General features: G+C 37.6%; 1 protein-coding gene and 1 long non-coding RNA gene across 3 annotated transcripts in view; one reads left to right on the forward strand and one right to left on the reverse strand.

Annotated features, from left to right (window-relative positions):
• LOC309604782 overlaps positions 1–11,119 on the reverse strand; it is a 58,784-nt gene extending 47,665 nt beyond the window's left edge. The window contains exon 1 of one of the 2 annotated variants that reach the window (XR_014231044.1): positions 10,892–11,119. This is a non-coding gene — a long non-coding RNA (uncharacterized lncRNA). Of the gene's footprint in view, positions 1–10,854 lie in introns of both variants that reach the window. The other variant, XR_014231045.1, reaches the window with a different exon arrangement.
• Positions 11,120–11,238: 119 nt separating this feature from the next.
• Positions 11,239–26,583, forward strand: part of ZNHIT6 (zinc finger HIT-type containing 6) — a 58,417-nt gene continuing 43,072 nt past the window's right edge. Inside the window, exons 1-5 of the mRNA XM_082408549.1 lie at positions 11,239–12,085; positions 13,237–13,302; positions 13,390–13,496; positions 13,582–13,667; positions 21,510–21,613. Of these exons, the coding sequence (XP_082264675.1) occupies positions 11,415–12,085; positions 13,237–13,302; positions 13,390–13,496; positions 13,582–13,667; positions 21,510–21,613 (1,034 nt within the window). The 5' untranslated portion in view covers positions 11,239–11,414. The remainder of the gene's footprint in view (positions 12,086–13,236; positions 13,303–13,389; positions 13,497–13,581; positions 13,668–21,509; positions 21,614–26,583) is intronic.

A 26,583-nucleotide genomic window follows, 5' to 3' on the forward strand; every position in this document is an offset into this window, starting at 1 on the left:
ATAAGAAACAAAGATGAACACTACATAATGATCAAGGGATCGATTCAAGAAGAAAATGTAATAATTGTAAATATATATGCACCCAACATAGGAACACCTCAATATATAAGGCAAATGCTAACAGCCATAAAAGGAGAAATCGACAGTAACACAATAATAGTTGGGGACTTCAACACCCCGCTTATATCAATGGTCAAATGATCCAGACAGAAAATCAATAAGGAAACACAGGCCTTAAGTGACACATTAGACGAGATGGACTAAATTAATACTTATATAGCATTCCATGCAAAGGCAGCAGAGCACACACTCTTTTCAAGTGCAGATGAAACATTCTCCAGGATAGATCACATGCTTGGTCATAAAACAAGTTTCAGTAAATTTAAGAAAACTGAAATCTTATCAAGCATCTTTTCCGACCACAACGCTGTAAGATTAGAAATCAACTACAAAGAAACGACCATAAAAAACACAAACACGTGGAGGCTAAACAATATGCTGCTAAAGAACCAATGGAACACTGAAGATATCAAAGAGGAAATCAAAAAGTATCTAGAGACCAATGAAAATGAAAATACAATGATCCAAAACCTATGGGATGCAGCAAAAGCAGTTCTAAGAGGGATGTTTATAGCAATACAATCTTACCTCAGGAAACAAGAAAAATCTCAAGTAAGCAACCTAACCTTACACCTAAAGGAACTAGAGAAAAAAAGAACAAAAATTCCAAAGTTAGTAGAAGGAAAGAAATCATAAAGATCAGAGCAAAAATAAATGAAACAGAGATGAAGAAAACAATAGAAAAGATCAAAGAAACTAAAAGCTGGTTCTTTTGAAAAGATAAACAAAATTCTTAAACCTTTAGCCAGACTCACCAAGGAAAAAAAGGGAGAGGTCTCAAATCAATAAAATTAGAAATGAAAAAAGAGAAGTTACAACAGGCACCACAGAAATACAGAGGATCATAAGAGACTACTACAAGCAACTACATGCCAATAAAATGGACAACCTAGAAGGACAAATTCTTAGAAAGGTACAATCTCCCAAGACTGAAACAGGAAAAAATAGAAAATTTGAACAGACCAATCACAAATACTGAAATTGAAACTATGATTTGAAAACTTCCAACAAACAAAAGTCCAGGACCAGATGGCTTCACAGGCGAATTCTATCAAACTTTTAGAGAAGAATTAACATATCCTTCTAAAAATATTCCCAAAAATTGCAGAGGAAGGAACACTCCAAACTCATTCTATGAGACCACCATCATCCTGATACCAACACCAGACAAAGATACCAAACACACACACAAAATTACAGGCTAATATCACTGATGAACACAACACAAAAATCCTCAACAAAATACTAGAAAACTGAATCCAACAATACATTAAAACAATCATACACCATGATCAAGTGGGATTTATCCCAGGCATTCAAGGATTTTTCAACACCTGCACATCAAACAGTATGACACACCACATCAACAAACTGAAGAATAAAAACCATATGATCATCTCAATAGATGCATAAAAAGCTTTTGACAAAATTCAACACCCATTTATGATAAAAACTCTCCAAAAAGTGGGCACAGAGGGAACATACCAACAACATAATAAAGGCCATATATGACAAACCTACAGCTAACATACTCAATGGTGAAAAAATGAAAGCATTTCCTCTCAGATCAGGAGCAAGACAAGGATACCACTCTCGCCACTTTTATTCAACGTGGTTTTGGAAGTCCTAACTATGGCAATCAGAGAAGAAAAAGAAATAAAGGGAATCCAAATTGGAAAACAAGTAAAACTGTCACTGTTTGTAGATGACATGATACTACACATAGAAAATCCTAAAGATGTCACCAGAAAACCACTAGAGCTAATCAATGAATTTGGTAAAGTTGCAGGATACACAATTAATACACAGAAATCTGTTACATTTCTATAACTAACAACAAAAGATCAGAAAGAGAAATTAAGGAAACAATCCCTTATACCATCACATCAAAAAGAATAAAGTACCTAGGAATAAACCTACCTAAGGAAGCAAAAGGCCTGTACTCAGATACTGATGAAAGAAATCGAAGATTACACAAACAGATAGAAAGATATACCATGATCCTGGATTGGAAGAATTAATATTGTCAAAATGACTATACTACCCAAGGCAATCTACAGATTAATGCAATCCCTATCAAATTACCAATGGCATTTTTTGCAGATCTAAAAGAAAATATCTTAAAATTTGTATGGAAACACAAAAGACCCCAAAGAGCCAAAGCAATCTTGAGAAAGAAAAATGGAGCTGTAGGAATAAGGTTCCCTGACTTCAGACTATACTATAAAGCTACAGTAATCAAGACAGTATGGTACTGGCACAAAAACAAACTTATAGATCAAAGGAACAGGATAGAAAGCCCAGAAATAAACCCATGCACCTATGGTCAATTAATCTACAACAAAGGAGGCAAGACTATACAATGGAGAAAAGACAGTCTCTTCAATAAGTCGTACTGGGAAAACTGGACAGCTACATGTAAAAGAAAGAAATTAGAACATTCTTTAACACCATACACAAAAATAAACTCAACATGGATTAAAGACCTAAATGTAAGGCCAGATACTATAAATCTCTTAGAGGAAAACATAGGCAGAACACTCTTTGACATAAATCGCAGCAATATCTTTTTGGATTCACCTCCTAGAGTAATGAAAATAAAAACAAAAATAAACCAGTGGGACCTAATTAAACTTAAAAGCTTTTGCACAGCAATGGAAATCATAAACAGAACAAAAAGACAACCCATGGAATGTGATAAAATATTTACAAATGAAGCAACTGACAACAGATTAATCTCCAAAATATACAAATAGCTCATGCAGCCCAATATCAAAAAAACAAAAAAACCCAATCAAAAAATGGGTGAAAGATCTAAATTGATATTTGCCCAAAGAAGACATACAGATGGCCAAAAAGCACATGAAAAGATGCTCAACATCACTAATTATTAGAGAAATGCAAATCAAAACTACAATGAGGTATCACTTCACACCAGTCAGAATGGCCATCATCAAAAAGTCTACAAGAAATAAAAGCTGGACAGGGTGTGGAGAAAAGGAAACCCTCCTACACTGTTGGTGGAAATGTAAATTGGTAGAGCCACTATGGAGAACAGTATGGAGGTTCCTTAAAAAACTAAAAATAGAGTTGCCATACGATCCAGCAATCCCACTTCCGGACATATATCTGGAGAAAATCATGCTTCGAAAAAACATATGCACCCCAATATTCATTGCAGCACTATTTACAATAGCCAAGACATGGAAGCAACCTGAGTGTCCACTGACAGAGGAATACATAAAGAAGATGTGGTACATATATACAATGGAATATTACTCAGCCATAAAAAAGAATGAAATAATGCCATTTGCAGCAATATGGATGGACCTAGAGATTATGATACTAAGTGATGTAAGTAAGTCAGACAGAGAAAGATAAATATCATATAATATCACTTATATGTAGAATCTTAAAAAAAAAGATACAAAATAACTTAATTACACAACAGAAGCAAACTCACAGACAGAGAAAACAAACTTATGTTTACCAAAGGGGAAAGGTGGGGGGAGGGATAAATTAGGAGTTTGGGATTAACATATACACACTACTATATATGAAATAGATACTGAACAAGGACCTACTGTATAGCACAGGGACCTACTCAATATTCTGTAATAATGTATATGGGAAAAGAATCTGAAAAAGAGAATTATACATATATTATATGTATAATTGAATCATTTTGCGGTACACCTAAAACTGACACAACATTGTAAATCAACTCTACTCGAATATAAAATAAAAATGTTTTTAAAATATCAAAAACAATATGTGAAACAAGCTTTATCTTGATTCAAACTATTCCAGAAGATAAATCTAAGAAAAAAGTTATAAAACCTATTTTTAAACAACAGCATCAAGAAAAATAAGTATATGCAATCCCTAGTTGACTACTTAGAAGGGTAATATTCATTTAGATGAATCTTAAAATAAACAGTTTTACTATACTATGATCACATTTAATCCATGCATACCCTCCTGATAAGCCAAAAGAATTAGTCTCACTTTGTCCATTTCAGTAGAGAAAACTACTTTGAACTCTAGCAACCCATAGCATTCTAAGGACCTCCAAGAATTCCACAATGTTTTTTACCTTCTCCTGGCTCAAAACTTTATGCATAAATGAGTATGTAAAAAATCCAGAACCAGAGAGACAGAAAAAGAGAGAGAGAGAGAGAGAGGGACTCATTGAGAATGAGAAAAGAAAAACCATAACTCTAAGGCTCTAAAAAGCCTTGAATTTTAGGCATAAGTTTCACATATTTCTTGGAAAAAGTCTCCCAATTCTGAATTCATTCAATGAAAACTGAGCAATTCAAAAAAACAACAAAAAACAAACAAAACTATGTACACTGTTGGTGGGAATAGGAATTCACGCAGTCACTGTGGAAAACAGTATGGAGGTTTCTCAAAATACTAAAAATAGAACTACCATATGACCCAGCAATTCCACTCCTGGGTATATATCTGAAGAAAACAAAAACACTAATTTGAAAGGACACACGCACCCCAGTGTTCATAGCAGCATTATTTACAATTGCCAAGATATGGAAGCAACCTAAGGGTCCATTAACAGATGAATAGATAAAGACGAGGTGGTATGTCTTTACAATGGAATACTACTCAGCCATAAAAAAAGAACGAAATTTTGCCATTTGCAGGAACATGGATGAACTTGGAGGGCATTATGCTAAGTGAAATAAGTCAGACAGATAATGTATTATATCACTTATATGTGGAATCTATAAAAATACAACAAACTAGTGAATATAACTGTTACTCAATGCAAGTCCATGTGCCCAACACACAGTGAAGCCAAACAATATCAAAATGTTGGAGTCTGGAGCAGAGAAAGGTTTACTGCAGGGCCATGCAAGGAGACGGGTGGCTCAGGCCCTAAAAACCCCAAACTCCCCAAAAGCTTCTAGCAAAGCCTTTAATAGGAAAGGTGAGGGAGGGGCGTGGTTAGTTGTTGCAAACTTCTTGGTGTCAGATCCTTTGTTTTTGAGGTCAGGTCATAGGTCACGATGTTCCTGTAAACTTCCACCGAAACAAAGGTTATTCTCTGTTCTGACAAGAGAGGGCAAGGACTCAAGGTTCAACTTTTGACCTCCGAGGTCCAAGCCCTGTCTAAGAGGAAGGGGTCCCTTCGCAGGCTGGTTACCCTGCCCAGGAGCCTTCGTCCAGTACCCAGTCCGGGTCCTCCCACCAGTGCCCAGACCCAGCTGAGGAGGCAGATCTCAGTCGGTGGCACCCTCAGGGCCAAGTCCCAGACCCTGCCCAGCCATCACCAGTGAGGAAGCAAGGTGCCCAGGACTCAACTGGCCCTCAGGCTCCTCAGGCCACCCAAACGGGTGCCGGATTTCCCGGACTGCGACCCATGGACACGGCTGCCACCGTTAGGTCGCAGAGGTGGGGATGGGGGAGAGGGTCGCTGCTGCTTCAAGGCCTGGGTCCGGCCAGTGGGTGGCTGTGGTGAGGGCTCTGGGGCCCTGCAGGACACAGCCCTCAGCCTGTCCCCGGCTCCCCAGCTCACCCGCCGGCCCCCCAGCTCACCCGCCGGCCCAAGGCCAGGGCGCCTGGAGGGCCCCGGAGAGAAGGCTGAGATCCGCCTCTCACAGCACTCTCTGCCCCGAGGAACACTGCATGCAGACTGCTGGCAGAATGGGACCTCTAACCGCCAAACATTAACGGTCGCGTGCTAATAGCTGTGCGTTCACCCCGCCACTACTCATAACACAAAAGAAGACTCACGGATATAGAGAACAAGCTACTGGTAACCACTTGTGGCGGGGGCAGGAGGGGCAATATAAGAGTGGGGGAGTGCGAGGTGCAAAATATTTGTTGTAAGGCAGGCTCAAGGATGTATCGTACCAACACAGGGAATACAGCCAACACTGTGTAATAACTAAATGGAAAATAACCTTTTAAAATTGTATTAAATTTTAAAAATTTTTTAAACTTAAAAAGTAAAAGGTAACATAAGAAAAAATAGGCAGGGCTTCCCTGGTGGCGCAGTGGTTGAGAATCTGCCTGCCGATGCAGGGGACACGGGTTCGTGCCCTGGTCTGGGAAGATCCCACATGCCACGGAGCAACTGGGCCCGTGAGCCGCAACTACTGAGCCTGCGCATCTGGAGCCTGTGCTCCGCAACAAGAGAGGCCGCAATAGTGAAGAGGCCCGCGCACTGCGATGAAGAGTGGCCCCCGCTCGCCACAACTAGAGAAAGCCCTCGCACAGAAACGAAGACCCAACACAGCCATAAATAAATAAAAATAAAAATTAAAAAAAAAAAAAAAGTATGTTTAAAAAAAAAAAAGAAAAAATAGGCAAAAGATTTGAATAAACATTTCACTAATAAACATTTCACATACGAATGACCAGTAAGCACATGAAAAGATACTCAACATCATTACTGGTCATTAAGAAAATGCAAATTAAATTCACAGTGAGATACCACTATACACCCATAATCAAAAAGACTGACCATACCAAATTTGGGCAAGAAATGTAGAGAAACTGGAACCCTAATACTTTGCCAGTGGGAATGTAAAATGGAATAGCTATTTTGGGAAACAGTTTGACTATTTCTTAAAAAATTAAACATAAACTTTCTACATGGCCCAGAAATACCACTCCCAGGTACCTATCTACTCAAGGGAAATGAAAATATATGTATACACAAAGACTTATATGTGAATGTGGAAGCAGAATTATTCATAATACCAAACCTGGAAGCAATCCAAATGTCCATCAGCTAGTAAAGGAATGAACAAAATGTGATATATCTATACAATGGAATATTATGCAGAAATAAAAAGGGAACAAACTACCAATACATGCTACAACATGGGTAAGCTTCAAAAACTTTACGCTAAATGAAAGAAGCCAAACTCAAAAGACCACATATTGTATGATTTCATATGACACTTCCAAGAAAGGCAAATCTATAGAGATAGAAAACAGATCAATGGTTGCCTGGGAACAGAGACTGACTGCAAATGGAAACAATGGAATTTGGGGCGAAGATGGAAATGTTCTAAAACTGGACTGTTGTGATGGTTGCACAACTACATAAATTTAAAGTTACTGAATTGTAAGTTTATAATAGGTGTATCTTTTTAATAGGTGTATTTTTACGTGAATTATACCTCAAGGAAGCTGTTACAAATAGCACACAATAAAACAACCCTATGTATTTCACAAAGACGTGTTTACGTAAGGAACCATATCAAATGCATGAGAGTGAGGGGGAGGGTAATGAGAGTGGAGATGTACAAATGACAAAAACATTAAAGAAAGGGTTGTCGCACATGGTGAGAATGTGCCGAGAACTGGGGAATGTGATTATCTCAGCTTTGTCCTCCACAGTCTGAAAGAGAGAACAAGTAAGCTGTCATCAGTGAACCTTTCAAAATTACTAGTAGAATGAGGAAAATAATACTTATAATTATAAAATGCTTTACTGTTTAAAAGCTCACATACATTTTCTCATTTCTCAAAACAGCTCTGTTAAATAGCTATAACTATCTCCATTTTACAGATGAAGAAACCAAATTAGACGTGGCATGGTCACACAACTAGTGGCTACTAGTAGCTAGTAGCATGTAGCTTGGAGACTTAAACCCAGTACTTTTCCCATTGTCATCTAAGAACACTGCCCAGATCAAACTGGTCTTCCCTGACAACTCCACAATCATGTTTACACTAAGAGATCCTACCCCCCTTACTTTGCTGATCCAATCAGACTCTTCCCCAGACATTTGGAATTGGACAATAGTGAGTCTCCACGACTACACGCACTGAGGATATATAAACCTGGGGGTTGTGGAGGGGCTGTATTTTTTAACAAGGTACATGGGAAAGAGATACACCTAGCCTTCAAAGAAAGAAGAACAAAGTGGATTCAGTGACAAAAGGCCCTGTGGCCACCGAGGCAAATACACATTCACACTGTGGTAGCCATGGAGAGATGCCACCCAGATCCCCCTTCAAAGAACTTGATACCCAGCCACAAGAAGTGCAGTCATCAGCCTCCAGCTGTCAGCTCCAGCTGCAGAGAAGCCTACTGCCCAAGATCACGTCCTTTCTGGGGCAGCCTGCATCTGGTGACTGAGTGGGGTCAGATATAAAGCATGGAGCAGTTCTGCCTGATGCAGGACACTCGAAAGAAAACGCTTTCTCCAGAGCGACCCGGCAAGTTGGCCAAGGATTTGTCAGACCTGCATCACATCTTAAATTCTCTCTCTGACCAATCCTGCTTCCTCCTCCTTCCTTTCACAGGCATTGAACCCTAATAACTCCTATCGGCGTCTGTTTCTCAGTAACCCAACATGCAACCCATCACAACACATGCCCACAAGATAAAATTCAGGCTTCCAAGCTTTCTGGTTCCGGCCTCTTGTGTGGACCCAGCTGCACTTCCACTTTCCAGCCTTTCTTTTAACCAGGCTCAGGTGCGAACAAAGGCTTTGACCAGATCATTAATTTTCTGTTAGAGTACTGCCACTAATAGCCACGTAATCTTGAGCAAATCATTTTATTTCTCTGGGTCTTCACTTTCTTACTTGTCCATTGAGTGGTCAGGAAAGGCCCTCCTAATATTTACCCTATAGTCAACCAGACAGCTGATTACACACTGCCTGCTGAGCCACCAAAATGGTTTTCACCATCCATAATATACACTCTCTCACGGTATTTCAGTCTTAGCTTAGATGCTTTCCTAGAAAGTATCCCCAGCTTTCTAGCTGTTAAATTGAACTCAACTATGATTTCGGCAAAGGGCCAGCTCCCAAAGTGAGTAGGAGAGCTGCACCATGGATGCCTGGTGCAGGGCTGGGAGACAGAGATGATAGAGGATAGCATGAAGGTTCAATCCTATACTGCAGGAGCTGGGCTTGTCTCTCTACTCCATTGAGGTAGAAAAGGGAGGGAAAGGGGTTTGAGGAACTGGATAGGAATTCAATGATAGGCCCACAAACAACTTCATTCCCCCGTCCCTGCCATGTCTGTCCCTGCAGGCAATACCCTTGCTCTATACTCCAACAACCCAAAGTTCTCTCCGGCAGGACCACTCAAGTTCCCCTTTTCCTTCAAAACTGCCATTTAACAACATCACCACAGCCTCTGATACCTCCATCAAAACTACAGTCCTAAAGTGTTGATTGTTTAACTTAGTTAAGTGACTAGCTGTGATACTCTCAAGAATCCTTACTGGTTTAACGATATTCCCTCCAGTGACTGTGAAAAAAACACACAGATTACAAGAACAAATGTAGGAAAATGACAAATATCCAAAATACTCCAAAGCGTTTTTGCTTCTGGTGCCTGATTTGTAGTTTCACAACTTTCTCTGTGATCTTAAATGGACATCCGTTATTCTCTTGAGAGTAAACACTTCCTCTTGTTCTCATCCCCCAAATGTTGTCTTTAGCAAGGCCACATGGATTCTTTCTGTCATTTAGCCCCTATTCCTAGTATAAACATGTAATCTGGCCTGCAAATCTGAGACAGGCTGGGACCTGGGACCCTTTGCTGCAGTGCCTGCACCTGGAGAAAGAGTAACAGAATACAAAGAAACTATAAGGGACTAAAAATAACTGTGTGCATGTGCAGGTGGGGCAAATTAAAAACAACAAGATACAAAAAGACCAAAAACCCAACTGCCACTTCTCAGGAGTCTGCAGCAAAAGCAGGGTACTGCACTTGTACCCTGCACACAGCACCACCAAGGAGATAGGCAGACCACCTAACCCCTCAGGTGGACCCCTAGACCCACCCCTATCCTCACCGCATGTAAAGGAACCAGCTCCCTCCTGCCCCCCCCCACCCCAAGAGCCAACAAAGGCACCTGTTATTTGTTTTCGCTCCCTTGTGCTGCAGCACTAGTCCCAATAAAGTCTTACCTGATTTTCTTATCTGGCCTCTTATCAATTTCTATTAATTAAGGAGTCCAAGAACCCTGGTCGGTAACAGGGTTACCAGTCAGGCTCTTTTTGACTCCATGGGTAGCTGGCACCTCTAAGTATACTGAAAAAACACTGTCCATATGACTCCTTTGGAAGCCTCTTCCTCTTAACCCATAAGAAAATTTTATGAAACTTTCCCAACTTACTTCAGCGCAACTGCCAGTGCTACAGTATCAGTGGAGCCCCAACTAAGGTTTCAAAATTTCCTCATTCTGCTCACCCATTCAAAATTCCCATTCCCTGATGAACATGTCAATGAGTGATAACAGTTAAATGCCCTGCAAACCGTAACAGGGTTTGAGGGATTGGCACAAAGCAGCCCACAGCTAAAAATCCATTTCTTTGAAGTCTCCTTATGCAGAGAGAAAAATATGAATCTCACAGACATCACGTAAAGATTAGGTGAAAATGCCTAATGCCCAGTATGTAATATTAATTTTCAAAAGTAACTGAAACGGATGACAGGATAGTTTTTGTTTTCTGTGTTGTTGTTTTTTTTAAGATGTTCTAGTCCTGGGGGTTGGATTTTTGGTCCAGTCTTTAAATATGTGTGTGTTTGATATATATATATATATTCACCTAGAGAGAATCCTGTAAGATGCTGTAAATGGGGAACTGGCTGATGCCGGCTGTTACTGACAAAGAAGTGAAAGAATTAAAGTTAATGCCCTCTTTCCTACCTGAAACCTATCAGGATTCCCAGTAATAATAGCGACCATATGTTGAGTTTCATCACTGCTAGCTTATTTCCATGCATGATTACACTTAATCATCAAAATAAACTAAAAGATTTGTAATACCATCGTCTCTGGAGTACTGCTGAAGAAACTGAAGCGTGGAGAGGCGTAATAACAGGTGTTTCTTCCATTTTCATGCAAGTTCAGAACAGATTAGGGTGGGTCTTCCCATTACAAAGCTGTGAAGATCCCGCTTCTCCCCACCCCGGCGCAGAGAGCCTCTGCTCTTTTTAAGCGGAAGCGTGTGGCCACGTGCATAGGGCGCGGCCTCCCCAAGGGAAGGGTTTGGCGAAACCCCGCCCCGAAGGCGGGATGACAGTGGGCGTGGCCTCACGCGGATCCCGGAGGGTCTGTGCCGGACTGCAGCAGAGCCGTAAAGAGCTCCACGAGTCGTGAAGCGGCAGTGCGCGGAAGCGTTGCTTTACGACTGTTTGGAGAGACGCGCCGGGCCGGCGTTTTCCGCTTGCTACTTCTCTGATCCACACGTGGGCCGCTGTCGGTGTTCTGGCCAGAAATTCATTCCTATTGGCGTGGACCAGCCATATTGAAGGACAGAGTGGCAGCGGAGGTCAAGGATCTTGAGCTGATGGATTTTGCTGCTGAAAATGAAGAGACGTCGGGAGAAGGTCTCCAGAGTGGAGCTGAAGGGGCGCGGCTAAGTCTAGAGTCAGGTGGAGAGAGAGTCAGGGGCACAGTAGGGACCGAGGAGGCCGGCGGTGGAGAGGCGGGGAATGGGCTGACCGGAATGGGGAAGACAGGGGAAGGGGAAGAAGGAAATGGACCAAGGGCAGAGGAGATGCGAGTGGACCTAGCAGTTGTGAAGCAAGAAGTAGTGGACTGGTCAGAAATGGAAGAAGGTATGCGGAATGACCAGTGGGTAAAGCAGGAGGTGGAGGATGGGCCTGAGGTGAAAGAGGAAAAACCAGGCACGTTGGAGGTGAAGCAGGAGATGGATAGTAGTTTGATGGTAAAAGAAGAGAAGGTGGAAGAACCAGAGCTAAAGGAAGAGAACGTGAAGGTGAAGGAAGAAGTGATGAACTGGCTAGAAGTGAAGGAAGAGAAGAAAGATAGCTTGGAGATTAAACGGGAGGAGATGTTTCTTGATCAGAACGTAAAAAAGGAGGAAATAATGGATGAAGTGTGTGTAAAAGAAGAGAAGTATTTCCCTAAAGAAGAAGTGATGGATGATACAAAGGTGAAAGAAGAGCCTCAGATAAATCCCCCAGTGGTCTCCAAGCGGAAACTGGCCATGTCAAGGTAGGGCAAGGAGAATTCCATTGGGGGAATAAAGCTATGGAATCCTCTGTTGTCTAGATTGAAAGAAATTACACTACCAGAAGGGTGTGGAATAATGATAAATAAGTGCCAGTTTGGGTCCCTGGAGCCTGAATGATGGGGGGGGGGGCGATTGGGAAGGGAGGGTTTTGTCAGATGACAATAAATTCAGTGAAAATATGTGAGGTTGGTACTAGTGTCCAGTGGCCAAGTTAGGAAGTGAAAATTCTTGGGGCCAGAAAGCCCTTGGACCAGAATCTGGCTTGACTTAATATGCTCTTGGCTCAGTATTCTTTTGAGAGAGTATAGGTGTGAGGAAAAGTCTAATAAAACCAACAAGGACAAAGTGTAGTAAGTTAAAATTAGAGAAAATACACTTGAACTCACCCAACTGTCTAGTTTCTCTATGGGTACTATGAATATTTATTGCTTTTGATTTAATTTCCTTATAGTGTGATAATGAGGCAGCATAGGAAATAAGAGTAGTCAGTTTCTTGGGATTATCACTGTCTCGAACACAGTGAGTAAAACAGAAGTAGCTGTAGTTTGATTGTCAGTATCCCAAGATCCTAAAAGAACAGTTGAAGACAGATGATGGATAATAGCATTTCTAGATTATTTTGATGCCCATTCTAGGTTGGGTGAGGAGTTGAGAAAGAAAAATGCAACTGCTACTCTCTAAATTTGCCTGGGTCTTATATCTTTTTCTGGTGTGTCTGCCTTTGAGATAAATAAACATAGCTCATGGATTGGACTTCTGGGTATGTGCACACAGACAATTGTTAACAGTGTCAAGAGTTACAAGTTAAAATATCGAATGATCTCATTCTCAGATTATAGTAGAAAAGGAAGTCAAAGTGAGATGATTTTTTTTAATTTAATACGTGTTTTCTTGAATTACATATCATTAACAACATTGTAAATGTAGTTGTCATTTCCTAGAGGAGAATTTTCTAACGATGTTTCACAGCTATCAAGTATTTCATAAGAGTTACTTGCATCTACTTTATTCACTGTGCTTACATGTCTGTAAATTGATTGTGATGAGTAATTGACTCAGCATTAAAAGTTTATAAATAAACATGTAAAGTTAATATTTGATAATTTATCAAGTTTCATTTGGGCTTTTGTAGATGTGAAACTTGTGGTACAGAAGAAGCAAAGTACAGATGTCCACGTTGTATGCGCTATTCCTGCAGGTATATATGTCATTTCCTACCCTGTTATCTCTGCCTGTACCCTTTTTACCTCAAAGTGTAAAAGTACCTCCTCTTTTGTCTCTTCAGTTTGCCCTGTGTAAAGAAACACAAAGCAGAACTGACATGTAATGGAGTGCGAGATAAAACTGCATATGTTTCAATGCAACAATTTACTGAAATGAATCTCCTAAGTGGTAAGCCATCTTCTGCATAGCCAATTGATGCTTACTGGCCGTTGGCATATATCATTTGTTTATTTTTCTATTTCAAAATTTGTAGATTATCGATTTTTGGAAGATGTGGCAAGAACAGCAGACCATATTTCTAGAGATGCTTTCTTGAAAAGACCAATGAGCAATAAACATGTAAGTATTTCTTCTACTCCCTTCCAGTTAGAATTTCTTCTAATGAATTAGATTCTTTTTTTTTTTTTTCACTCAACAAATATATTAAGTTACTAGGGATACAGCAGTGACCAAAACAATGTCCTTCTCCTCATGGAGCTTGTATTGTAGCAGGAGAGACAGGAGATGAGTAGAGGAACAAATATAATTTCAGGTAACGTTAAGTGCATGTGGAAGATAGTACACAGGAGATTAGAGAAAATGAAAATGGTGTCTGTTTGCTGGGGGAGGGGCTTATAAGGGTACTATTTTCCGTACAGAAGTCAGGAGAGGCTTCTCTGAGAGATGACATTTAAGCAGCAGTCTGAATGATGAGAAAGAGGCAGTCATGTGAAGCTTTGGAGAAAGACTTTCCAGGTAGAGACAAAAGCAAAAGTAAAGAATGAGTCAGGGATGAAGTTAGGGTGTTTGAGGAATTAAAAGAAGGGCAAGGTGACCTAAGCATAGTTGAGTGAGGGGCATGTTGAATGTGAGGTTAAAGAAACTAGTGAGGGCTCCTAATGTATTCGAAGTAAAATGGAAGCCATGGGTGGATATTGAGCCTGTTTGCTTTTTGAAAGATCACTCTTGCTGCTCTCTGGAAAGTGGACTTGAGTAGGCAAGAGTGGAAGATTGGAAGCTGGGAGACCAGTTATAAGGCTGTTGTTGTGGTTCTAGTCAGAGAGGATGCTGTTAGAATTATTGGGAAGTGATTAGATTTGAATTTTGAAGGAAGAGCTAACAGGACTTGTTGTTTTTTTTTTTTTTAATTATTTATTTATTTATTTATTTATTTATTTATTTTTGGCTGTGTTGGGTCTTCGTTTCTGTGCGAGGGCTTTCTCCAGCTGCGGCGAGCGGGGGCCACTCTTCATCGCGGTGCGCGGGCCTCTCACTATCGTGGCCTCTCCTGTTGCGGAGCACAGGCTCCAGACGCGCAGGCTCAGTAGTTGTGGCTCACGGGCCTAGTTGCTCCGCAGCATGTGGGATCCTCCCAGACCAGGGCTCGAACCCGTGTCCCCTGCATCGGCAGGCAGACTCTCAACCACTGCGCCACCAGGGAAGCCCTGGGACTTGTTTTAATATACTTAATTTTCATACTTCCATCCCTTTTTCATTCCTTATGCACTATGCAAAATTTAAAACTTACATATTTGAAGTATTTTGCAACTGCTGTTGTTCTAAAATTTCTTTAATAATATTATTAAATCACATCATGGAATTATGTTTCGTTTTTCAATACCATTTTGGTATTGGAGTTGCAGAATTTTAGTACCTTTTAAACAGTTTATTTTATTGGTGTTATTGGTACAGACGTGACACTACCCACATCTGAAAGAAAAATTACCATGCACCAAGTCTTTTTTTCCCTCAAGCTTAATTAGACATAATTAAATTCTACTTAAAAGATAAATTACTTTTTAAAATTTTTTTGTGTAATATGGCATGCATATAAAAAAGCATAAAATAGAAATACACCTTTTTTTTTTTTTTTTGGCTACGTTGGGTCTTCGTTGCTGCACGTGGGCTTTCTCTAGTTGCGGCGAGCAGGGCCTAATCTTCATTGCAGTGCACGGGCTTCTCATTGTGGTGGCATCTCTTGTTACTGAGCACAGGCTCTAGGCGCATGGGCTTCAGTAGTTGTGGTGCATGGGCTCAGTAGTTGTGGCTCACCAGCTCTAGAGAGCAGGCTCAGTAGTTGTGGCACACGGGCTTAGTTGCTCTGCGGCATGTGGGATCTTCCCAGACCAGGGCTCAAACCTGTGTCCCCTGCATTGGCGGGTGGATTCTTAACCACTGCGCCACCAGGGAGGTCCAAAAATACACCATTTAATGAATAATTATGCAGTAAACATACATGTACTACCACCTAGGTCTAAAATTAGAACATTACCAGCTTCTCAAAAGTTCCTGCCACCAGCTTATGCCCTTTCCTGAACCATTCTTATTTCTGGATTTTCTGTAATAAATGGACTCTGGGTTTTCTAAATTTTAGAAACAGTGCTATGGTGAACACTTCTGTTTAGGAATTGTGGTTTGCTTATACATATGTTTTTCTGGGGTTTATACCTAGAAGCGGAATTGCTTTGTTGTGGCGTATGCATATCTTCAATTTGACTATATGTTACCAAAACATTTTCCAAAGTGGTGATACCAGTTTATACTCACAGTAGTGTTTAAGTGTACCTATTGTCGCATCCTCTCCAATACTTGACTTGGTCAGAGTTTCTGAGTTTTTGTCAATTTGATGGCTGTGTTATTTTATTATGATTTTTAATTTGTAGTTGTCTGATTCTTAAAGAGATTGAGCACCTTTCAAATATTTTATTGGCCAATTGGATATTCTTCTTTGTGGTATGCCTGTTAAGTCTTTTGTTCATCTTTTCATTGATCAGTTGTTTTTTCTTACTGGTTTGTAGTAATTCTTTGTATTTTTAGATGCTAGTTGTTAGTTGGTTGTATGTGTTATAAATTCCTTCTTTCATTCTGTGGCTTGTCTTTTTACTGTCTTTAGTGTTTTATGGTAAACAGGTGTTCCTAATTTTCATGTAGTAAAAATTGTTGTATGTTTCCTTTATAGTTAATAGTTTTATGAGTTTATAAAGAAATCCTTCCCTACCTTGTTATGAAGCTATTCTCCTGTAACTATTTTCTAAAAGCTTTACAGTGTTGCATCTCCCATTTATGTCTGTAAACATGGGATTGATTTTTGTCTAGCATGTCAAGTGGAGGTCCTATATAATTTTCCACATGGATAATCTACTTTTTTCTAGCATCATTTATTGAAAAAATTCATCCTTTCCCTACTGCTCTGTAGGACCATCTTTGTCATATATCAAGCATCCATATATGCTTGGGTCAGTTTCTGGCCTGTCTGTTCGTTCTGGTGGTCCTCTTACCTATCCACACCAATGCTCAATACTCTAAACTATTATAGTCTTTTACTGAAACTTGCTGAAAGAGTAAGTCTTCCCACTTCATTCATTTTTTAGAATATAGCCATTTTTCTAGAATATTTTCTAGAGTATTTTCTAAAATATGGCTGTGGCTCTTTGTAATTTTATACAAATATGAAAAATCAGCCTATTGATTCTACAGTCCTACCTTCCCCACCTGGGAATTTTGATTGGGGTTGCATTTATTTTGTAGAGTTACTTGAGTGATTGGATTTTACAGCATTGAATGTTTAAATCCTTGACTGTTGTATCTCTGCATTTATTTGGTTCTTTAACATCTCTATAATTTTCTCAGTGAAGGTCTCGCATATTTCTTATTAGATTTATTCTTGGGCACTTTATTTTTTCATACTATTTTAAATAGTGTTTTCTTTTTAATGTTTTATTATCTCTTTGCTGGTATTTAGGAATGAGATATTTTTGTTGTCTATTTTATAGTAGTAACCATATTAAAATCTGTCCCAATACCTTATCTATAGATTCTTTGAGATTTTCTCTATAAACAGTTCATCACAATTTGTTTCTATCTTTCTGTCCTTGTTCTTTTATCTCTTTTTCTTGCCTTATTGGTATAGCTAGGACTTCCAATAATGTCAAATAGTGCTGATGATAGTAGATATTTATGTTGTAAGTCAAAGTCCATCCCTAGGTTTGATGATTTGCTGAAAGGATTCACAGGATGCAACATACAGTTGTACTCATGGCTAAAATTTATTACAGTGAAAGGATACAGAGCAAAATTAGCAAAAGGAAAAAGTATATGGGGCAAAGTCTGTAGGAATCCAGCAACAAGCTTCCCAAAGTCCTCTTCTATTGGAGTCACATCGTATGCAGTTAATTCCTCGGGCAATGGGTTGTGATAATTAATGTTTGAAGTTATTGTCTACCAGGGAAACTCACTGCCCAAGGTTTTTATTGGGGGCTGATCGCAGAAGCACCCTCGCCCTAGCACTTGCCAAATTCCATACTCCCAGAAGGGAAGCAGATAAAACCACATTTTTGTACAATTTCAGCACAGTGAACCACTCTTATCATTTTAGGAAAAGTTTTATGTCAGTGTAGGGTCCATTTACCAGTCAGTCAAATTCCCAGACACCAGCCAAGAGCCAACCTTGCCAACAGAACTTTCTAAGGATAGCAGTCTCGGGCCTGGTATATTAGCTTTTCTGTACATCTTTGTTTCATAACTCCTGATCATAGAGGGAAAAGTTTCAAGATTTCACCATGATGTTTGCTTTTAAATTTTTTGTAGATACAGTTTGATATTTAGATTAAAGAAGTTCTGTTCCTAGTTTGCTAACAGATGTTAACATGAATGGTGGTTATATTTTATCAAATGCTTTTTCTGTATTTGATTATTTATTCTTTTAATATATAATATTCTAGTATGAATAATCTTTTAATCAATTTTCTATTGTAAGTTAAACTTGCATGGTATATTATTATCATACCCTGCTTTTTATACTTTGCAGAATTCAGTTGTATTATGTATATGTACACATTATCCATTCATTCATTTTTGCATTTCTGTCCGTGAGTGAAATGACTTCTGATTTTCCTTTTTGGTATTCTTAGGTTTCTATATCATTGTGATTTTAGTTTCATAAAATTATTTGGGAATGCTCCCATTTTGGTCCTGGATACATTAACTAACATTGGGATTATTTCCTCCATGGGAGTTTGGTAAAATTTATTAATGGGCTTCTGAAGTTTATTCTTTACTGTTTATTGGACTATTTAGGTTTTCTCTGTCTTCTTGAGTCATTGTTAGTAGACTACATTTTTCTAAGAATTTTTCCATTTTACCTAAATTTTACCTAAATGCATTGGCATAAAGTTCTTCATATTTTCCTTTACGTGTCTGTAGAAGTTGTATTATCATTTGTGATAATGCTTATTTGTGTCCTCTTTTTTTCTAGATCAGTTGCTATTGTGAATTCCTTTTCTATTTTGTTAACGTGTCCTCTTGACTTTTGTTATATTCTTTTATATTTTTAGCTTAATTGCATTGTGGTCAGAGAACATATTTTTTCTGAGTTCATTCTTTTAAAATACATTAAGACTTGTGTTTATGGCCCAGCATGTGGTTAGATTTTGTAATGTTCTCTGTTTGCTTGGGAAAGAAAAATTATTCTGCATTTGCTTAATCTAGTATTCTAAATATATTCCTTTTAGGTCAGATTTGTTAATTATGTTCAAATTATTTATAGTGCTACTGAGGTTTTTTTGGTTTTTGTTTTTTGTCTGTTTTTTCTGTCAGTTACTGAGAGAGGTGTGTTAAAATTTCCCAACAGATAAAATCAAAAGGATTTATATGTATCTCCTTGTGGTTCAGTTAGCTTTGCTTCATATGCTTTAAGGCTAAATTATTAGATGCATACTTCAGGAAATTCTTGGTGTATTTAACCTTTGGCATTATGATGTGACCCTTTTTGTCTCAAGCATTTTGTGTACTTTATCTGGTATTGAACTATTTCAGTCCTTTGGTTGGTATTTGCATGGTGTATTTTGTCCCTTACTTTTACTTTTGGCCTTTTTGTATCTTTATGTTCTGGATGTACCTTTTCAAAGTACCGTATAATTGGATTGCAGTTTTTCTCCATTCTGACAATCTGGAACTTTTAACTGAATCATCAAATTCATTTACTTTTTAATAAATTACCTATATATTTGACTTTAAATGTGTCACCTTACTTGTGCTATTTGTCCACTTGCTTTGTTCTGTTTTGTTCTTTTTCTTCTTGTCTTTTGGACTAATTGAGTAATTTCTTATCATTTGAATTTTTCTTCTATCAGTTTAGAACTTATACATCCTTTTTCTGTCCTTTCATTGGTTAGGCTAGACATTGCATGCATACTTCATTTATCAGTATCTAAAGTTAATCAGTACCTTAAGCCTGTACTTAAACAATGCAATGACCTTAGAACAGGAGTTGGCAAACTTCTTCTGTAAAGAGTCAGATAGTAAACCTTTTTTTCAAACCTTATGGTTTCTGTCACAACTACTCAACTCTGCCACTGTAGCAAAAAAGCAGCCATGAATAATACATAAACAAATGCACAGGGCTGTATTCCAACAAAATTTGTTTATAAAAATAGGCAGCAGGCAGGATTTGGCCCTAGTTTGCCAGCAGTTACCTTAGAAAACTTAAATTCCATTTAACACTCTACTGACTTTTCGTATTGTTTTCAGGTATTTAAATGGTCTTTTTTGTTTCAATCTCCATACAGTAATTACTGTTTTATCCAGTCAGTGTTTGTTTTGGTTTATCTTTATATTTCCCACCTTCTTTGCTCTTTATTTTTTCTGCCATCATCTTAGACTTTCTGTCTGAGAGATCACTTTCTACCTCAAGTAGATCTTTTAGAATGTCCTTTAGAGAGAGTTTGCTGGTTGCCAACTCTTAGATTACTCTATCGGCATTTAAATCACTCTTAAATGATTTTTGTCTGTAGAATTCTGGGTTCAGACTTACTCTTCCATTGTCTATGGCTTCCATTTTTATTGTTGTAAAGTCATCTGTCATTTTTAACTGCCTTTGAAGTCTTTTTTCTCTGGATGCATTCTTTTTATTGTTGGTCTTCTGCATTTTTACTATACTGTGAAAATGCACATTTCTTTTTATTTATCTTACTTGAGAATTATTAGATTTATTGAATCAGTGGAGCGTCTTTCATCAATTCTGGGAAATTACCAGCTCATTTCTATTAAAATATTATCTGTGCTTTATTCATTCTCTCTTCTCCTAAAACTACCATTAAATGTGGCTTAGGCCTTCTCCCTATATCATACCTACCCCTTAACCTCTCCTGATTTTGTCATCTTTTTTATCTCTAATGCAAAATTTTAGTTTGGCTTATTTAAAAATCTGCTGAGTCACTTTTTATAGTTTCTCTTCACTGCACATATTTTCAAGCTTTCTTTTATTCCTTTAAATTTTGCAGAGCAGTTCTGTAATCTGTGTATGATTTTTTTAGTGTCTGAATATATAGGGAGCTCTCTCAGCTACATCATTTTCTCTTTTGGTTCCAGTACACTGAGCCTTGTTTTCTTATATTGTTTATACTTTTTTATTTTTTGTTGAGTACTGCCTTTTTTTTTCTTTAAATATTATTTGTGGGAATTTTTTGAAGGTTAGAACAAACAGGCCTTCCTTTATTCTACCAGGTACCTAAGAACATTGCAGCTCTGGACTATCTTAAACCAAGTTGAAGGTTTAAGATTGTGTTAACCACACAAGCAAGGCAAATCGTTTCATGGGCTAGCATGGGCTCAACCAACCTACATGATCCATGGAGTAACACATGTCAGAGCTAGAATTCTCATGTCCCATTTTGTACATCCTACATCGATGGCTACTTTAAGTTAAGCCTTGTACTAGGCAGTGCCGTAGTTCTTCCCGGAATGAAGCTACCTGACTAGTAATAGAAGCAGGCATATATATATATATATATATATATATATATATATATATAGCTAACTATGGTATGAAACCATCAGTAAAAAAAGAAAGAACTGTATAGGTAATCCCTGTGATTGCTAAAACCTGTATTTTTTTTAAATCCCCATAAAATTCTTCTTTTGACTTATAGAGTATATGGTTAATCACAGGCTCTGGAATTAGACAGACCTGTATTTGAATGTAGGCTTTACGTCTCAGAAATAGCTGAAATAGCAGAAATGGGAGTAATAATAGTACCTGCCTCATAGTATTGTGAGGATTAAATGAGACATTGCTGTTTAGTGCAGTTTGTGAAACATAAATACTCAATAAATCTTAACTATTATGTTTTGAACATTGTTTTACATGCTTTTGGAATTTAAGGCATTTTAATATTAATTTGCCTATTTGTTTTTGGTTGTTAGATGTACTTTATGAAAAATCGTGCTCGAAAGCAAGGTATTAACTTAAAACTTCTACCCAATGGATTCACCAAAAGGAAAGAAAATTCAACATTTTTTGATAAGAAGTAAGTGTCTGACTTCTTTCTTAGTATATCAGATGTTCTGATTTGATTAGGAACATCTTTTAAGGTTTGGTTTACTATAGAACATTGCTACTCAAAGTGTGGTCTGTGAGGTGTTCGTTATTGGTACAGGACAAGATGACTGCACAAATTGGAAATAAACATTTAGGAACTTATGCTAATTTTATGTCATATGACTTTAATAACACTTTGGGTTTGCAGTGTGTGTGTGTGTGTGTGTGTGTGTGTGTTGTGAGAGATGGAGAGAGAGAGAAGAGAGTGTGTGTATGTGTCTATCCTTCTCTCTGAGGCCTAAGATACCGTGAAAGTATTTCAGAAGCTTCAAGGACAAAGCAATAAGTCAAAGCAGAATTCCTGCATATTTTTAACAGGAGCAGCTTGGCTTTTATAATCCTTTTGCTTTGGGATTCCAAATAGGATTTCATTTGAGAGCCAGTGATGGAGAAGAAAAGGAACTTGGAAAACATTTAGTCTGTAGTGAATCTGTGAATACAGATAATACATTAGAGATGAGTTTCCTGCTCTCTGAAAGTGCTGGGTCAAAAAGGCCCCATTAGTACAGAGAAGAACAGGATCCCAAAGTACTGTAAGTAGCCCACTAAATTATTGGATAATACCTTTCAAAAGTCAACATTCTAGATTTAGAGTCAAAAAACCTGAGTGAGTCCTCCCCGCTTCAGCCTGTTAATAACTGTGAGGCCTTGAGCAAATTACTTCTTTTCTCCGGGCTCCATCTGCATAATGGTGGGGGTTGTACTAGGTAAACTATAAGGTTCCCTCACAATTTTACTACATAAATTGAAGAGACAGAATGATCAGAATTATTCTAATAAACCTTCCATCTTTTCAGAAGATATTATATTATTAGAGAATGGTGTTATCCACTTATTTTATATGTTTCAAGACCGATATTTGTAAAGGTGGTTTTCCCTTTTTTCGGTTGGTTTCCAGGAGTAAAGTAATACTTTGCATTTATCAGATATGAAATGATTCTTTTGTGTGTTTTGAAACTGACATATTTAGAAATAGACATAATTTGTTTGAAATTTAAGATAACTGGTTTGTGCCTTCTGAAATATAAAATGTTTTCCTGTTTTATGAAAGAAACCATTTAGAATGGTTTTACTACTACTAATATAGCCTCAAATTTTAAATTTTGGGGTCTTTAGACACATGAATGTATGTAGGAAGTTTTTTCCAAGAATACTACATTCGGTGTATTTTCTGGGTTTAGAACACAAATTTATTTATAGTGTTATTTTGGAACACCTCAGATCTCTGAAATGGCAAATTGGACTCTTCTTGCATTATGCCTTTTACTCATGAATTTACAATGATTTGGGCTTGATTTTCTTATATTTTTAGTGTCTTCCTAAGAAGTAGTTGTGACCTTAGTGTATTAATTTACCTAGACACTAACTGGAGTGTAGGAAGGAATCAGCATATAGTAGCAATTGTAAAAGTAATACATCCTCATCATAAAAAAATTTAAAGGAAAAATAGCACCTTTAATTCCACTACGCAGAGACAACCATTGATAATATTTTATGTTTTCTTCTAATCATGTGTCCTTTTTTCAATTAATAAAGTAAAACATAATATTAAATACTTATAGAAGTATAAAAAGTTACATGACTCTCCTCAAGTTAAACATTATTCATCTTTGTGAATAAAGGCACACACTGTTTTTTCTACAGCTAGCTTTTTTCTATTTAACAATATATTATGGACATCTTACTTGTTAATGCAAATCTGCCTCACTTTGTTTAAGTAGTATATTTCAACTATGACTACTATATCCTAATTTATTTAATTATTCCCATATTCATGAACATTTTTAGCTAATTTCTAGATTTTAATTATTACAAATAATGCTGTTATAAACATCCTTGAATAAATTGTTTTGTGTGCTTATGTGACTTTTTCTGTATGATCAGTTCCTAGAAAGTGGAATTACTGGATCAGAGAGTACATGCATTTATACTTTTGAAGGAAACTCCAAATTGTCCTCCCCAAAAAAGTACTACTTTGTACCTTCCACAAAAATATATGAGTGCCTATTTTAGTTATACTGCACTTTAATTGAATATTATTAAACTTTTTTGCATATCTGATTAGAGGTTGAACAGTTGAATTTTTTCATTTAATGTGCCTGCTTATATCTCATCTTGATCTGTTGCATGCATTGTAAATGTTTTCACCAGTCTTTTCACCCTTAATGTTGTCTTCCAGTGATTTTTGATGCATTTTAAAGAGTTGTAAAAAAAATTCTATAAAACATAGAGATAGTAAAATGGAGTGGTTAAGAGCACAAACTGGAGCTAGGGCTGCCTGGGTTCAGATTTCTAACCAGCTGCTTCCTAGCCATGTGATATTAAGCTAAGCCACCTAACTTCTTTGTGCTTCAGTTTCCTCATCTATAAAGTAGGGCTAGTAATAATAAACTAGGGATAAGCCAGTTTTCATTTCCATTTGTAGTAAATGAGAATACCTGTTTAAACGTCTCACTAGCACTGAGTTGTCTCTTTTTTTTTTAAATTTTGCTGCTATTTTGGAAGGTGGAAATGATATTTTGTTCTAATTTGATTTTATTTAATTGCTACTTAGATATGGAATATTTGGCCACATGTTTCAGAATAATATCTTAAAATTCAAGTGTGAAGTTTGACTTAATCCAATCTGTGGTAGTAAGATGATCTTTCATTCTTATAACTATTTTGGTGAAATAAATAATTCAAAATAATTTGGTGAAATAAATAATTGAAATCTATGGAACAGAATTTTTCTATTTGTTCTTTGTTAAATTGCCCATTATTATTTCTAAATGGAAAATGCCACGAACTGAATTTAAAATGTCTGTGTTTGGATGTTTGATGAATAGTAAAGCATTAAGGTGAATTCCCAGTTAGTTGATAGGCATACTTAGAATATTCTGCTTAGTTGGTTGATAGTCAGCTTGGAAATCTCTTTAGTGTGTTCCTATATTTTGTTCATTCTTGTTCAGCATTTTCATCAGTGATTTAGATCATGATTTCTTATCTTGGCACTGTGATGTTTTGAGCCACAGAGTTCTTTGTCGTGAGTGGCTGGCGTGTGTATTATAGGATGTTTAGCAGCATACCTGGCTTCTACTGACTAGATTTTGGTAATGCACACACACACACACACACACACACACACACACACACACACACACACACACACACATCCCCTGGGATGGGGGCAGTGGGGAGAGGCAAAATTTGAGAACCACTGATTTAGATGAATACAGAAGACATACTTATTGAACTTGATGTTTGGCAAGATCAGGATTGCAGAAAATTTTGATTGCTAAAAGGTGATATATAAGTAGCAAGATAAATATATATGGCCCTGTACTTTACTCTTAGGGGGGAAAAGTGAAGAAAGGTGTTTAGAAGTACCTTTTTTGTGATATCTGTGTTTTCTCAGACATTCATATGAAAACGATAAAAATTTTAGATGATCGTAGTGTTATTTGCTGGAAGGAGGGAAGAAGGGGATGCTGCATCTTATCAAAGAATTATTTTTACCTCCCACATCCCCAGTATTGTGTTTTTAAGAGACTTGTTTTCAATGCTTTTTTAAACTTTCAAAAGTGGTTAAGGTTCTGACTGAGATAAACCTGAATTTGAATATTGCCTCTACATATGGTTCACGTTAGGTGACCTCAGGCAAGGGCGAATTTACTGGGTTGTTGAGGGGAGTAAATGAAATAATACCTAAAATAAAGTAATACCTGGCACTTAGTAGATAATGTGCAATGATAATAAACGATCTGCATTCTCTTACTGGAAATCTTTGGGTATATGTTACGTTTACTATATTATATACATCCCTAGTAGGTTTGGGGCAGCATTATATAATCAAACAATACTATTTCTGCAGTGAAACCTACAAATGTTTACATTATAATGGGAAAATAATGACTGTAAATGAGCTCAGTCAGGTTTCTGCTGCTGGAGGAGTTATGAAAATTTTCAGTTTCAGAGATTCAGAGTTTGGAATTGTTCGTATGCGATCTTGGTCCTGTACTAAGATTATTATAATTACTCCCTAGGTATTAAATTGTTCCTTTGTTTGTTTAAGCAGCTTGAGCTACAGTATACACAAAAACTCAAATTGAAGTTCTTTAAAATTAAATGTTCCACAATGTTCACTGCAGCACTATTTACAGTAGCCAGGACATGGAAGCAACCTAGGGGTCCATCGACAGATGAATGGATAAAGAAGATGTGGCACATACATGCAATGTAATATTACTCAGCCATAAAAAGAAACGAAATTGAGTTATTTGTAGTGAGGTGGATGGATCTAGAGTCTGTCATACAGAGTGAAGTAAGTCAGAAAGAGAAAAACAAATACTGTATGCTAAAACATATATATGGAATCTAAAAAAAAAAAAAGAAAAAATGGTTCTGATGAACCTAGGGGCAGGACAGGAATAAAGACGCAGACGTAGAGAATGGACTTGAGGACACAGGGAAGGGGAAGGGGAAGCTGGGATGAAGTGAGAGAGTAGCACTGACATATATACACTACTGAATGTAAAGTAGATAGCTAGTGGGAAGCAGCTGCATTGCACGGGGAGATCAACTCAGTGCTTTGTGACCACCTAGAGGTGTGGGATAGGGAGGGTGGGAGGGAGATGCAAGAGGGAGGGGCTATGGGGATATATGTATGCACATAGCTGATTCACTTTGTTATACAGCAGAGACTAACACATTATAAAGCAATTATACTCCAATAAAGATGTTAAAAAAAAAAGAAAAATTAAACGTTCCAGTGGTAACTTTTGAGCATTCTGAGTGAAGAATTCTTTGTGGTGTTTTTGTAACTTTTCTGTAAAGTTTGAAATTACTTGAAAATAAAACATTTTTTAAAAACAATTAAATAGCCCCATATGAAGTGTGACTAAAGTACATTGTGCTTGA

This window comes from Balaenoptera borealis (assembly GCF_965194805.1).
Source record: "Balaenoptera borealis genome assembly, chromosome: 1".
NCBI classification, from domain to species: Eukaryota; Metazoa; Chordata; class Mammalia; order Artiodactyla; family Balaenopteridae; genus Balaenoptera; species Balaenoptera borealis.